General features: G+C 40.8%; 1 protein-coding gene across 8 annotated transcripts in view; it reads left to right on the forward strand.

Moving 5' to 3' along the window:
- The window catches only part of atp2b2 (ATPase plasma membrane Ca2+ transporting 2), an 87,300-nt gene that overhangs the window by 17,218 nt on the left and 54,396 nt on the right, over positions 1-15,686 (forward strand). For all 8 annotated transcript variants that reach the window (XM_069678716.1, XM_069678709.1, XM_069678710.1 and 5 more), the window contains exon 2: positions 345-1,101. In XM_069678716.1, coding sequence (XP_069534817.1) covers positions 903-1,101 — 199 coding nt within the window. In that variant the 5' untranslated portion in view covers positions 345-902. The remainder of the gene's footprint in view (positions 1-344; positions 1,102-15,686) is intronic.

The raw sequence follows: 15,686 nt of genomic DNA on the forward strand, positions 1-15,686 counted from the left end.
TCTCTTTCGTATCATATCTCCCTCTCTCTCTCTCTCTCTCTCTCTCTCTCTCTCTCTTCTCTGTCAGTCGGCGTGTCCTCAGAATGAGGTTAGCAGCAGCAGCAGCAGTAGATAGAGACAGCAGAGCCACAGTTACTGCAGCAGCTAGGAGAGGTTGTCCTTCAGCCGTGCATCATCTACCGCTGCATTCACTCCTGCTCTGAGAACGCAACGCTCATTCTTGTGCTCTCTTTCTGTGTCTCTCCCTCCTTCTCCCTCACCTTCTCTCCTCTTTGAATTCATCTCTCTCTCTCTCTCTCTCTGTCTCACTCTCTCTCTCCCTCTCGCTATCTCTCTCTCTGTAGCAGTGATGGGGAAGACCACCATGTAGAGACAGAGAGGCAGCAGAGGCAACAGCAGAATAGCAGCAATGGGATGCCACACATGGAGCGGGTCTGGACTGCAGCCGTGGTGAGCCTGAGACCGACAGGACTTGACACCACCATCATTGCCCTTCTCAGGACCTGACCACTGGGGCTGTCCAACGCTCACCTGGATGCTCCCCACTTGTGTTTCGTCATCCCCTCCTCTCCTTGTTCTCTGCTGCTCTTTCTCCTCTTCTTCTGTTTCTCCTCTTTGATGGTTTTTGGTCTACTGATATCTGACAGTCTCTCCTGAAACAGCGAAGCTGCTCAACGATTGATTCCCTCGGATTTTTCCCCCCTTTTTAATCGACCTGTCTGCCTACTTTACCTACAAGTGGCATTCTTTTTTTTCTCCCTTTTTTGGTTGTTGTTGCCTGCTTGATACCTATTTTGGAATTTTTTGGATGAGACTGAACTCATCCCTCACTTGTGCAAGCTTTTTGATTGTTCTATAAGCAATAAGAAACACTTATCTAACTGACTTGACAAGCTGACATCATGGGGGACATGTCCAACAGCGATTTTTATGCCAAGAACCAAAGAAACGAGGGCAACCATGCGGCAGGCTTCGGCTGCTCGGTCATGGAGCTGCGCTCGCTCATGGAGCTGCGTGGCACAGAGGCGGTGGTCAAGCTCCAGGAGGACTACGGGGGCGTAGAGGGACTGTGCAAACGACTGAAAACCTCACCCACAGAAGGTGAGTCCCTGTGCTTGTCTGTGTATATGCTTGGGTTGGTGTGTGTGTGAACGTGTGTGGACTGCTGTGTATCATGTGAAGGATCTCATCTTGAAGATTGATGGTAGATTTTGAATGTATTCTCTCCCGGTTTGAATATCGATCATGAAACACCTGGTACACCTTCTCTATTTGATGTAAAACATGCACAATCGTTGTAAAACACCTGGAGAAATACGTAAGCACAGCATCACACCAGCACACAAGGGAGGGAGTCCTGTTTGAAGGGACTAATGAAAATTCTTCACAGCCAGCTAGTGTGAGACCTGTTTAGTATGCATAGAAATCTCTCTGGACAGTTTAGCCCCCCTCCTCTCTCCCCCACCCCCACACAAGCCCCCCCCCCCCCGACCTGCTCATGTCATTCTCCCATCCTGTCAGCCAATCAGCCGTAGCCTTATTAAGGATCTGGTCTCTGGGGCAACACTGTGGAGGTATTGGCCACGTGGGTTGTGCTATAGCGTCTGCAGATTTGGCAATGAGTGAAATTAAAAAAGCAACAGCATCCATTTCCAGAAAAATGTCTCATTTCTGAAGTGCCTAACAGGTGAAGCACAGTGTGATTATATCAATATCAATTATAACAATATTTTTAATTATTGAGTGTTATAAATAAGATAAGTGAAAATTGCATTAAAGCACCACAAGTGAAACCCCTGAATCCCATCATATGCATTACATTACATACTTGCCTACGCTATGTCATAATATCCTCTGTAGGTTAGTCAAATATTTATACAGACATGTATTTTTAAAACGGCCCCGACGTTTTTTTTTTAATTCACATACTGCATTAAGGTAGGATTTTATTTTGCTTCATCACAGCTGCTGTACAGCAAGCATACAAAACCAGCCCTCTCTAATGCCTTCGTCTGTCCATTGAATATTTATAGTGTCGAAATTATCCACTCTACCTGATGTAGTGTCACCTGTGTGACATCAGAGGTAACCTGTAACCTTATAGGCCGATTGTCACAGAAGATTGTGTTCCCCCGTCTTCTCATCCAATAGCACAGCTTCTGGGTCAGCTGGTGGTAATACCTGTAGCTAGACAACGGCAAAGTAAACAAGATAAATTCAAAGAAACTTGCAAGTCACAGAGATGAAACCAGAGCAAATCAAAACGGGAAGACACAGAATAAAAGCATTGAGGAACACTGAGTCAGATGGGGAGGGGGTGCAGTGCTTGTCACCATATTTGCAACGTAAGTGTGAAACAATGCCTGCAGTGATACAGCGATACTGAAACGAAACTGAATTTCAACGAGCAATAAAATTATCATAACAGACATCAAATTATAATTTAATGTTCCCCTCCTCATGAGCATCCTAATTAGGTCCACAAACATTAAATATTTTCAGTACTCTTAACACTTACTCTGGATTAAGCCTGCAGACACTCAATAAAACTTAAATTAGAAGTAAATAAAACTATGATACAGAAATAGAAAAAATGTGATTACTGACATTTTTTTCTGTTTCTGGTAACTTGATTTGTGCAAGTGCAACACTTGACCATGTGTTTGGAACACTATTACTGACACTGAGGGGAAAACACGTGCACCTCTCTATTTAAAAACATTACATTAGACCACATTTATGTTATAGTCTTATAAACTTGGTCACAATAGCATGATCAGCTCATTGAAATTCAACTGAAAATTCTCATATCAAATGTGTTCTTGTTTTTGGACTCCCAAAGAGTAATGTTATTCTGGTTCACAGAGGAAAATTAAAGTCCCCCCCTTGTTAATATCTCCAGTCGTACACTAATCTTTAATACAATACTAATCAGTAAATGAAAATAAATTAAAAAACGTGGCTCTAAGGAGCTATTCATAATGAATGTAAATGTAGTCCAGTGGCTGCTAGATTATTCCAAACACTACAATCTCAAATGTGTGTGTGCCATTAATTATTCCACTGTTTATTGGATTTACAAGAATGCAGTTCTCTGTAAATGAGATGCTTCCATGTAATAGTTAGCCAACATTTTCAGAAGGTAAATTAATTGTACAGTTCTACACCTTCTCTATCAGCCCTTATTACAACTATTAGTTAATTTAATGAATTACTATCGTCCGTCACTGGAACATTCACTAAGTGGAAACTGAGTGATGGTGTCTGTTGCTATTTGCATTAGCGATCCCAGGTGCTTCTATGTTTATACTGTCCGGATCCCCTTGTGGCTGCGTGGTTGCTCCACAGAACATATGTTAGCTAAGAAATATGATCTTGGTAATTATCCTTGAAGGTATTCTGTATTGCTTGCTGTCATCATGTGTGCTGTGTGTAATGTGTACGTGTCCCAGGGGCCTGCATTGGATGGTAAGAGGCCCTGAGCACACTTGACCTATTAGCCCTGCATACTGTCGCCTATACCAGCCCGTTCACATGATACTAACAGTTCATGAATGGCTTCAGCTTATCATGCAGCATAAATGCATATTTGCTCTGTCAGTATAGAAATTCAACCAGGGAAGAATTTGCGCTCATGACGACATGTATTTGGACGCAGCCGGCATCAGGCTCCTGCTTCACTGTTGCTGCAGCACACAAAACTGTAAAACTCAAAGTCCCAGCATACTGACATTTGAGAGGCTTATTTTAATAGGAAAGTACAGTTATGTATGACTAAGGTTTACCGTATATGGTACTCTGAGCTTAATAGTTGGAGAATACATGAAACATGAAGTTCTGTTAGGATAGCTGGGGAAAGATATCTTTTTTGTGAACAGTATCAACAAACTACCGAAAAATCTGGAATATAAGACGCAGTCTGTTTGGGGGGTATCCCAGAGGGAAAAATATTTTCTATAGCTATTTTGAATAAAAACGATAAGAGAAAAAGATATTTCAACACTATTTCAATATGTTTTTATTTAAAACGCATTTAAAACACACACAAATGTACAGCCGACCACCTGTTTTCGCCATGTCGAGTTTGCAATCGCTGCTAGCTACCAGTGCTGTAGCTAGCGGTAGCTGGCAGCCTACGGTAACGTTGATTGTTGTGAGGGTGGCGGCTTCAATGGCGACAGTGCATGTCCGTGACAAAGCGTTAGCAACACTCAAGTTAGTTTTCCTTGCTGAAAACAGCGAGGACGACACAAAACAGCACTGCGGCATATTCTAAATAGGAGACGTTATAGCGGCTTGGACCCAGAAACAGTTTAATGTGGAGATGTGACGTCACCACTTAATAACCCAATAGCGCCGTCGTCTGGGTAAAATACAGTAACACAATAACATACCTCCGCATTTTATACTGGTATATTGGTCACACCGGACGCAGCCAACTTTTTGGATGAAAAAAAATGTACTAAAAGTGCGTCTTAAACACCAAATTTTACGGTAAATTAAACTTAAAGACATTTTTTCCAGCATTATTTTGTTCTTTTTTTCAAATCAAAGTTGTGGGAAATAACTTGAAAAATCATGATGAACATGAAGATGATGAAATGAGAAGTTGATGATAGGGTGGAACGTCATACCTAGAACTACTGTTTCTTACCCTCCAATTTCCTGCCGCTTTGTGCTGTCTACCTTCACCCAGGATGTAGTTACCTGTGTGTTGCCTTGTAGGTGACTGTGGGGTGAAGGAGCTAGCGTTTCTCTCAGGCAGCCAGCAGGTGAATGGCATGAGTCATTCAGGGGCCAGATGGGATGTCAGACTACAGCTAAATTTCCGAGAAGGGACAGCAGGAAACTGCTCCTGGAATGACCTGCTTCTTGGAGATAGGAGAAAAGGTGGTTGGTCGGTTGCTGCTCACAGTGCAACTGGTTGTCTTGAGAAAATAGTTACAGTGTCAGCGGCTGAGATTGTAGACAACTGCAGCACATTGGCAGGTGCTCTAGGGTAGGGAGCAGAGAATTGTGAGGGAGTGCTCAGGGCAAAGCTGCACCTCGAGGGTTGGGAGGATGAAGAGGTGCTCAGGGCATCGATAGTCTTTGATGTTGTGAGAAAGGGAGGGTAGGAGGGTACTTAGCGAGACCGTGCGGGAAAGAAGGAGTAAATATAGATATGAGTGGAAAATACATTATACACAAGGAGCCTTTCCAGCTCACAAAACTACAGTGGTAAGCTTTCTAGGCAATTAAGATATGACTGCATGTTTCTATAAAATAACATAATATTGGAAATGAAGCAGTGAGTGTTTTAAAATATGCATCTCTACAAAGTTCAGCCACATTTTATTTACCTAATAACTTCTTGTTTGCCTAATAGTTTTACCACCCAAAGCAGAAAAACCATCTGCACCCCTAAAAGTCAGCCATATAACTGCTGTAGTCTCCCTTTTTATAACTTCCAGTCCACCCCAGTCTGCAGAGCTGCATATTAGTATGAGTTTGCACACAGGGGTGTGCTATCTCATGCATGCTGAAGAGAGAGAGAGCACTCAGTATGAATAAATACAGCAGAACTTTTTAATAGGCCATAAGAATGCAATCCAAGAGTTAAAATCTGCAGTATCTCTATTTTAATAACTTACACTGTAGCCAGTCTGGCACTAAGCAATTAAAAAAAACAAAGATACCTCGATATCATACCCATATTTTTCCTATTACAAAATGAACATGTGTCCTTTAAGTCTTCTTTATACCGTCATCTTCTCTCTACCTCTCTTTGAGCTCTAGTTTTCTTGATTTGACTTCTGCAACACACAAACACCGCCTAAAATCCAAATCTCCCTCAACAACACATTCCTTCAAACTCAACCAAAAGATTTATACCAGCAGTTTTTGATTATGTCCATATCAGATGCATATGACCAAAACCACAACTATAGCTAAACTGTTATGTTAGTTTAAGCTAATATATAAAATTGTGTACGTTACATTTAGAATCCAGACTACAATGCACATAGTTGTCCTTGCCAGTGGGTTAATAATAATGGCACCTCTCTCCAACCCACTTCTTCATCCAAAAGTTTATTAACTGGGATGCAGAATGCCAGGCTGGAAGAGGTATGAAAATAAATGTCCTGTTTATTTTCTGCATAGACATTGGCTGGTTTTCCAGACTTGAAAGGACATGAGGTTCAGTACAAACATTGAGCAACTGTGTTCGACCTTTTTTTACCCCCAGACACACTTTGTAAGTAAGAAACCTGTAAAGAATAATGCAATGACATGAATGCTGCATTTCATTGTACGGAGCAGGCATTCATGGCCCTCGCACCACTAATGGAAAAGTGGGTGGAAATTTTATGTAAATAAAATAACTGCCACTCAAGTAAGTTTACTTTGGGTCAGTTTTTCATCGGTTTGATCTTTTGAAACAGTAAAACAATTTAATTCTCATGTTTGATTCACAACTGGCTCACCACTTCTCCATAGCAACAGCAGCTGAAGCTAGTGGGTGTTACAATTCTTAGAAAGTAGAAAAACAGCAGGATTTCTCACAGAAGTTCAAATCACTGAAATTAATGTCCATGACCTGGAAAACTGTTGAATTATTGTATAAAGATTTTTGGAGATGCACTAATATTTTGTCTTGCCAACACGGTCTGGCTGTTCACCCATTTTCAGCCTTTATGCTAAGCTAAGCTAACTGGCTGTTAGCGGCAGCTACTGTACATTTATCATAAACACATCTTTCTAATGTCAAACTATTCCTTTTAATGCAAACTTTAAAATGGGGAACAGGAAAATATGTCCTCCAACTTTAACCCGACATGTCTACATGTCCCTCCATACCTCTCCCTCCCGTCCCCTTCATACCTCCTGCTCATCAACCCTTCCACATGCCCTGACTCTCTCTCTTCCTGTCTATCTCCCATCCCTCTGTCCCACCACACCTTACCTCTCCTCCTTTCTTTCTCTCCTCTGCTCCCATTTCTATTTTGGTGTGCTGGTCGGATGCTAGTATCCCAGTGGGCCCGTGTACAGCGTAGCCTAAATAGACCTGCTCTACATCTATAACCTTCATCGTCTCTCCCTTCTATTCTCACTACTTTTACTAAGTTGGTAACAATGCAATTGTGCTGTAAAAGTAGCACACCATTTATAAATGTATCACTTAACTATTTAATAAAAAAAAAATATTTTACATGCATGAGGACCTGTTTTTTTAATTTATATTACATTTAATAATTAGTGACACTACTGGTCTGATTGATGGCTGCAACAAAAACAAGACAAATGTTTTGGCATGAAGTTGAATCACCTTCAGTTTTACGGAGCACAGTACGCTTTGACAAGTGGAAAAATTGGCTTGCAGCAATGAAGGTGACAATCATTTGATTTAGGACAGTTGTGTTTATTGAGGATTCCTCTGGGGAATGCTCCTGTGTTGCTTTTTGTGGCAGTAATGACAGTAGTGGATTGTGTCCACATGATATATCATACACACTGCCTGGATTCCTCATGGGAGGAGGCTGTTGATGGTTCTTGTGTTAACAGTCCACTCAACAGGGTGAACACTTGACTTGTTTATCAGACTGCGATTTGATACCACACACACTCAAACACAGACCACAAATGTCTTAACACTGTAACGCACCCATCATGGTGTCTCACACATTGTATGAATCTATTGATCTGTAACCAGGGATGTGTATGTTTGCATCCATTTTCAATTGTGACATTGCCTTGTTGTCAAGGACACAGATAAAGGAAGTGTGTGTGTGTGGTTGGCTGAAAAAGTAGAGAACAAAACAATGCAGCAGGAGGAAGACCGATGAGTAGATAAAAGATGGTTGAAAAACGTATTTTTACCTGCGAGGTTAGACGTATAAAAATCAATAAACTTACACTTTATTTCTCTTTATTTTCCATGCTGGTGTTAGCTCCTCATGTCCATCTTGTATCATACATAAAACATTGTAGTTTCCCTCTGTAATATCAAGACTGTGCTACTATCACTCTTCCTATTCCTCCTACATTTCTCTCCGTTGCTCCCATGACGAGGCCTTTATGAGTTCTATACATAACTCAGGAAACAATTTGCCCCACGCATCTGTCATCCACCTCCATCTTCTCCTCTGCTTCTGCCTCGATCCTCTCTGCGACTGCAGAGTTGGGTTGAAAAACACCTCTCCTGCTCTCCCATTTCATCTCGCTTCTTTCTCATTTTCCTTCATTCACACCCAGCCTCTGCCTGATTTCCTTCTAATCTTTTTTTATCCCTCTCTTGAAATAAAGTCCACATTACAGTCTGGTTGCTCCGACATTTTCTGCACATTCTCCTCTTCTAATCTCAACCCTGTTTCTCCTTGTCCTGTCTTTCTTTCTTCTCCTCTGTTTATCCCTCATCCCATTTCTCCTCCTTGCTCCCTTTCTTTTCCTCCCTTCATCCCTCCCTCCCCGATGATCATACTTATCGCGTCCTCCAGTCACAGCACCGCAAGCGCGTTCCCCTCTGACGCAGTCTATTTAATCTCTGTCCCACAAGGGATCTATCACATGGAGCAGCGGTCTCTTTAATAAGGACAATTTCTCCTGCTCCGCAAACCCTCTGCTCCTGCTCCTCTCCTTCTCTCCTCTTTTCCCTCCCCTCTCCTTTCCTCCCCTAGTGACTTCCTAAAAGGGATAGAAGAGGTAGAAAAAGAGAGAGTGAAATAGGAGGCAGTGGAGAAGAGAGAGAGACGGCTCTCAGAGGACAGATTATAAATGATATACAGCCATTTTGCTCTGCGAGGGAGCAACACCACACACAGATACACACCGCTACTCACACAGGTGTGCTTCTGCAGTGTCGTAGCAGTGACCTTGAGGCAGGTTTAAGCAGTACTGTGGCACAGTGGTCAATCACTCTGCAGTCGCTCTCTTAATGCAATATTTAGAAGATTCACCGGCGAAAGGAATGTGTTAAAGTCTTAAGGAGCAGTTCCGCTGATGTGTGTCTTTGATATATTGCACTCATGTTTGAGCGCAAAATGAGCACCAACCAAATGAAAAGAATTTACACTTGGCATTGCCAGGATGTACAAAAACATGTTAACATGTCTGATCTTATATCAGTCTATAACATTCTGCAGGTTCCAACTAAAGCAAAGGTGACAACGCAGATAATGTTATGTATGTATTGTTGTTTCTTTGGCATGCAGTTAAACTCAAAGTAACCAAAGTTGTCAGGCATGACCCAGCAAACTTGTACCACATTTATTCTACATATGTGCTGTGTGTGTTTGATTACAGTCCACTATAGACAGGGTGGATATAAAGAAACTATTTTAAGTGTAGTATATTCTAGATGTCCTTAAACCAGTCACTCCTCCCTGATACCAACTCCAAAGTATAGGCAAATACCTGTCTGAACCTACTGTAAAATAAACAAACATATAGTTATGATTTTTTTAACAGCTGTATCATACTAGCCCTGTATGGATGTGATATTTGGGTTGTATGTGGTGGTGCGTTGAAGAAATACTCACCTAAAACAGGCTGAGCTAATGTTAGCTTCCATCAGAGCAAAACATGAAACCATTTTTTTTTTTGCGTTTCTTTACCAGTTTTCACGATCTTGACTTAAGATATTTAAAAAGAAATGCGGCCTTAAAAATGCATGATGGGAAAACACGCATTGCTGACATTTTGCTAATGCTGAGTGTGTGACTGCGCTGATACATGTTCGACTAGCCTAGCACTCTTCCTGTTTTGTATTGTCATTTGATAAACTACCTGAAATCAATTCTTCTTTGTTGCTCAATAAGATTAGTTGCCAATGGCAACCATAATATATCCGTGTCTCCAGCAGAGCTCAGCTTGCTGTTTCTGATTTTGGAGTGGCTAAAAACGATTTATTTATGGCGAAACAAGATCATTTATTTATGTATGATACCATTTATGAAGGTATCACCAATACTGGTGTAGGTATCGGAAAAACCCTAGAGTATATTAGTTAGAAAGAAATGCAGATTTCAGCTTTAAGTATCCAAACAGGATCGATTGCACAGACTGTTTATACCTCTTTACATCTTGAAAATAACTAAAAAATATCAGTACAAATAACCTTTTAAGAATGGTGTACTGTAACATTTAAGTCTCCTAGCTTAGTAGCTTACGTCAAACCAGAAGGCCTCCATTCCTCATCATTTACTTGCTAAAATTACTGCAGATTTGATGTCTCAAAATAAAAAGGGAAGTCATGAAACTTCCCCAAAAGAACAATTAAATAAATTAAATAGTTTTTTGTTCATGTAGCTTCCCTTTAATCTGTTAAGTATTAATAAAAAAATGAAACCGTTGATAAAGTAGTAGGTTACAATAGATACGCCTACGACATGATTTGCCTTGTTGCAAAGCTTTGCCAAAGTTTTAATGTAGCATAGTACAAAAAGATGAGCAGGTGTAGGAAAAAATGCTAATGGCTTGTGAACATTTCTGCTTGGACGTGTATTGAAGTGCAATCACTTCTCAGATGCTTTTATATCAGGGTTTGATTACCGTCTCTAGAGAAGTACAATGTGGGCTAGCTTCCCAGACAGTTATTAAACAAGGTCTTGGTCCAAAACAAAACTTATATCCATTAGATGTCCAGTGAAATACATTGCTACTCTCAAACGAGTCTTATTTTTGTTTGAGAAATTGGCCCTAAAAGTACAAATGATCCGTAACCTGTACCGCTTTTCCATCAATAGTGATGAATATCAGCTGGAAAGCCAGTTTACCATATTGATTTCCCTCCTGACAAATGTACCGCTTACAAGAGAACAAGCATAGGATGAGCTGGAGAGGGATATTTATGTGTTGGAACATTTTGCAGTGATAAAATGCTGCAGTTATAACTAATAAAAATGTTACTAATGTTTTGTGCAGCACATTAAATGTATTGTTTATTATTGTATTATACTGTAAAGACGTGTTTTATTGAGGCTGTGGAAATTTTCTTTCATTAAATCCCAGCTTGTCAGAGACACTGTCACACACACACACACACACACACACACACACACACAGAGTCATGTACATGGCCGGCAGTGAAGTCAGCTGTCCCGAGAGATGCCTGACTGAATTAAGGGGACGGATGCCAAAAACCAGACTTTATTGGCCTGTTCCGTGGAGCCTGGTGCTGACTCACAACAGCGTACAGTATGTCTGCATGTGTGACTGTACATTTTACTATAGTGTACAGCACGGTGTTCAGTAAACTTGACTAAAATGTATAAACTAATGTGGATGTTTTAGCAGATTCCACATATGGAGCTGAATGTAAAGCAGTCCAATGCTTAGAAATCTTCATGCAACAAGGAATTTTAAGATCAAAGCCATGAATTGGACAAATCTCTAATCTTAATTTGGAAAAATAATCAAGTAATCATTTTACAACTATGGGATTATAGGTTTCCTTTTTAGATGTGATCTTATTTGATCATGAGCTTATGTTGTTGTTATGATGGATCAGTGATTGACAGTACGCTGTTTTTTCTCCTCTTTTCTTTTCTTTTTTTTCTGCCAGATGACTCTTAGATCATTTGAGATGTTCTCCTTAAATATATTGATTTATGCTACAAATTAAATCAACTGTTGTTTATTTCTCAAAATGTTGCAAAATTCTCTGCTATCTTAAACCATTCATTTTAGTTGGCAGTCATGTGATGTACAATGAGTGTTCTGGTTCGGGAGTAGTGTCAAATGTCAGATCAAGTTTTCTACTATCATGCAACAGCAGCACCTCATTACTTTGGTTCCATCCTGCCTGGAAAGTCTGTCCTCAGATAAGTGAATATCTCAAACATACAGTGCTGGAAACTGACATCTTCCAATGCTTCAGTGTCCCAGGTTGCTGTCATATATCTCGTTTCTCCACATCCACTTCTTGTCCTCTGAAATGTCCTGAATCTGAACTGGCTGCTGGAGCCAAGAGTATGTATAGCGAGTTGACAGGCGTTGTGATGCTTTTTAGCTGAATATGCAGAGTCCAGGGCTATAACTGGCTTGTTTCTCTCCATGTCAGCTCTTTTCCTGAGTTGACCTCTCTGCTCTCTCTTCTCCCGCTGTGGGGCAGCACAAGGGTGGTACCACTGCTGCCAACACAGACAGGCAGCATTTTCTTCTCAAGGGCACATAAACTGTCTTGGACCAGATCCAGTCCTGCCTTGCTCGGGGGCACAGAGAAGCTATCTCTAAACTTTACACAAACTGTAGAGAAAAATAATCCATAACATCCCGGCAGCAACGGAAACGAGGAACAGGAACATTGATACTGTGTTGCTCCGACTTAAAAAGTTATATTTTCTGGGTTTTTAAAAAAGTATCCTTCTGTGCCTTGCCCATTGGCATTAAGAAAGCAGATACTAAGCCTCGGTATAATTATCCAGGGGGATATTTCTAAAAAGCAGGATCAAAGCACAAATATCATGCACTGCCTAATATGCAAACTGATAATTCAGGGTAAAAAATTCCAATGCAACAAATTAACAGTAGTTCAATCATCAAGTTGTGCATGAAGTACTTCTTCTGCAGAGAAATGCCTCCTGTGAGTGAAAACTTAATTTACTACTGCAGAGTGAGTTTTAACTGCATTTTATACTGTTAGGTAGTTTAATCTTTACCACTGCAGTCAAATTTTCTGAGTAGTATTTAAAGTAATTTGGAGAGTGATGGTTCAAGCCATTTTTATAATAAATATTCAAAATATTCCTCTCAAATATGAGATATGTTCCTGTTTAATATCGCTTTAAATTATCCCTGGGATAATATCCATCCATCCAGTATCTATACCGCTTATCCTGTTCAGGGTAGCAGGGGGGCTGTAATTGGGCGAGAGGCGGGGAAAACCCTGGACTGATCGCCAATCTTTCACAGGACACATCGAGACAGACAACCTTTCACACTCCCATTTAACACCTACGGGCAATTTCACCAATGAACCTAACAAGCATGTCTTTGGACTGTGGGAGGAAGCCGGAGTACCTGGAGAGAACCCACGCATGCACGGGGAGAACATGCAAGCTCTACACAGAAAGGCTCCCTACGTCCAAACCGGGATTCGACTGTCTAGCTGTGAGGCTATAGTGCTAACCTCTGCACCACCGTGCAGCCCTGTAGTATTTTTGAAAATCTTATGGTCTTAACAAATTATTGACTTACCAACAAACCTTTTGTCCTTCTACTACATAGTAGTACATCTTCTATACTGATAGTACAAGGGCTTTAGTGTTTCTATACTGTACATTAGCCTTCACCAAATGACTATCCTTACATTAGTGCCTTGCGGAAAAATCGATTGTGCCTAATACCATGTAAGCACATTGTTTCACGTCAGGAATATTAAAGGATATGCATCCTCTGGTGCAGCAGATGGAACTTTTTGGATGGGTGGCATGAACCCAGTCACATTACAGCTCAATCAAAATGCTACTGCACAGATCAATACTCGACTCTCCTCTGCAATCTCCCCTCAGTGTTTGTAAACTCCTATTGCAAAAGAGTGATGAAGGATTTAAAGATCATTCTTATATAATCTAATTCATACAAAATATATTTTGGTTCCTTTACAGATCTGCTTGAAAAATGATTATAATAACAAATTATTCTTATAATTATTAGTGTTTATTGAATGCAGCTGGCTTACACAGTCATGAGCATCTCTCTTGCTGTATGTATGACAATAAGGGGCACATTAGGGCGTGTAGATTTCCCTTACCTGTCATGACTATTTCATGACTCTCTCTGGTAGTTTGAATTTTAATAGCTGTCCCTATTGTGTCCGGAGCTTATCTGAGCCCCCGGGGCGAAACCAGAGACTGACGCCCAGATGGGAGACAGCAGATAGACCACTGTCACTCTCCCTTTCAGACTCCTGGCCCTGGAAGCTCTCTCTTTTCACTCCCAAGGGGAGGAGGGTTGATGATTTGTGTGAGTGTGCATTGGAAATGTGTGTGGGCATGAGGGAATTTATAGCAGCTCCTAATCGGCGTGGTTAGCTTAGATGCAGATCTAAAATTACAGTAAAAGGCTTAAGTGAATGGCATTCTTCAAATCTAGATTTTTCCTTCTCCATACACATGACAGGACAGGTGTCTTACCTCCATATATGCATGTATGTGCAATCGTAGCGTTGACTTGAAAATGAGCTGTTTAACATAGATAAGTATATGAATGAAAGACAGAGTGACAATGGATGGATGGATCGAGGGAAGAACAGAGGAATTGATGGGCAGTTTAATGAATTGAATGAATGGTTGAACAGTCTGGAATTACAGGATGAGGTAACTGACCCCATTACACTTTGCCCTTATTGCTAAGCAGTTGTGTCTCAACACGGCTGAACAATCGCTCTTTCTCTTTCTTTGCCTCTCATGCAAACACACACACACACACACACACACACACACACACACACACACACACACACACACACACACACACACACACACACAGGCTCACACACAGGCTGTAAACAGATGTCTCATTAATGTTTTGTCCACATCTAGGGCAGTCGGGCCGGCTAACATTACTGTGTTTGGGGCTCCTTGGTGGAACAAATACACTGAATTACTAAAAGATAAATACACAAGAGATTCATATTTTTAACATGCAGTAGTTTTACTTCTGACCACTTGCTTCAATAAGCACATTTGCTCAAACACACACACACACATGCATGCACACTGGCTCTGCATGGGTTCAAAATGAGAATATTATTACACTGTATGTATATTATGTTTTTTTTCTACCAATGAGATGATGACTTTCACACCTTTTTAACGACTTCGTCTCTTTTCAAGGCTTCCATTACAGGTGTGTGACTAGTCATGAGATTTTTAGATTAAGTTTTCCTGCTCTTATAATCCTTTTCTTTTTTAATCTTAAAAAGCCTCTTCAAGTGGTTATACAATTTAAGGGTGCTACTTTTCACATCATCATGTATGAATTTGGCCTTTGATGTTTTAACCCTACAAAAGCATCGTTGACTCAATTCTGGCGCAATTAAGATTTTTCCGCATTTTACTTTTTTTTTGTACAATACACATACATGCACATACGTTGTCACATAGGCCCTGTGTCCACATAACGCCTTTATCTGGCAGAAAAGCGATGACAGGAAACTGACGGGCGCTAGGATGAAGCGCTTGTGCAGGGAGGAAAAAAAAAACGCTGTATGCTGGTTTTGTTTCTATGGCAACCATAACTTTAACTTCGTATTAGGCTAACAACAAGCTTACAAACGCGTAGGGCGATAAAAGTACAACACTTATCAGCAACATTTAGTGTCCGGCAGATCTGCTCCTAAAAATGGGCTTTTCAGTCTCTATTGTGATACTGTTTGTTCATCATATCGTACAGCTCTAGGTAGACAGAAACAACCAAAACAAGTTGCTGCTCCATATTTGGTGGTAACCAGGGTGATGAGTGGCGCCCCATTTGATTGGTTGCACCGACAGAGATTTTAAACTCAAAGCGCTCAGAGTGGCCTTATACGCTCTGTCCTCATTGGAATCAACTGACAAAAGACGCTAAAGCTCAGAAAAAGGGTGCTGTGTGGACACGGGGTCTTAAGGTGAAATTTAATAACTGTTTCATAAATTTTGATATGGACCATATGCACTAAAGCCTTCAGCCCACATGAGTCACTGTCGGCTTGTTGCTGTTTTTCC

Source organism: Semicossyphus pulcher, unplaced genomic scaffold (assembly GCF_022749685.1).
Source record: "Semicossyphus pulcher isolate SPU_LCO1_2020_fin unplaced genomic scaffold, fSemPul1.0.p SCAF_3, whole genome shotgun sequence".
In the NCBI taxonomy this organism is placed as follows: domain Eukaryota; kingdom Metazoa; phylum Chordata; class Actinopteri; order Labriformes; family Labridae; genus Semicossyphus; species Semicossyphus pulcher.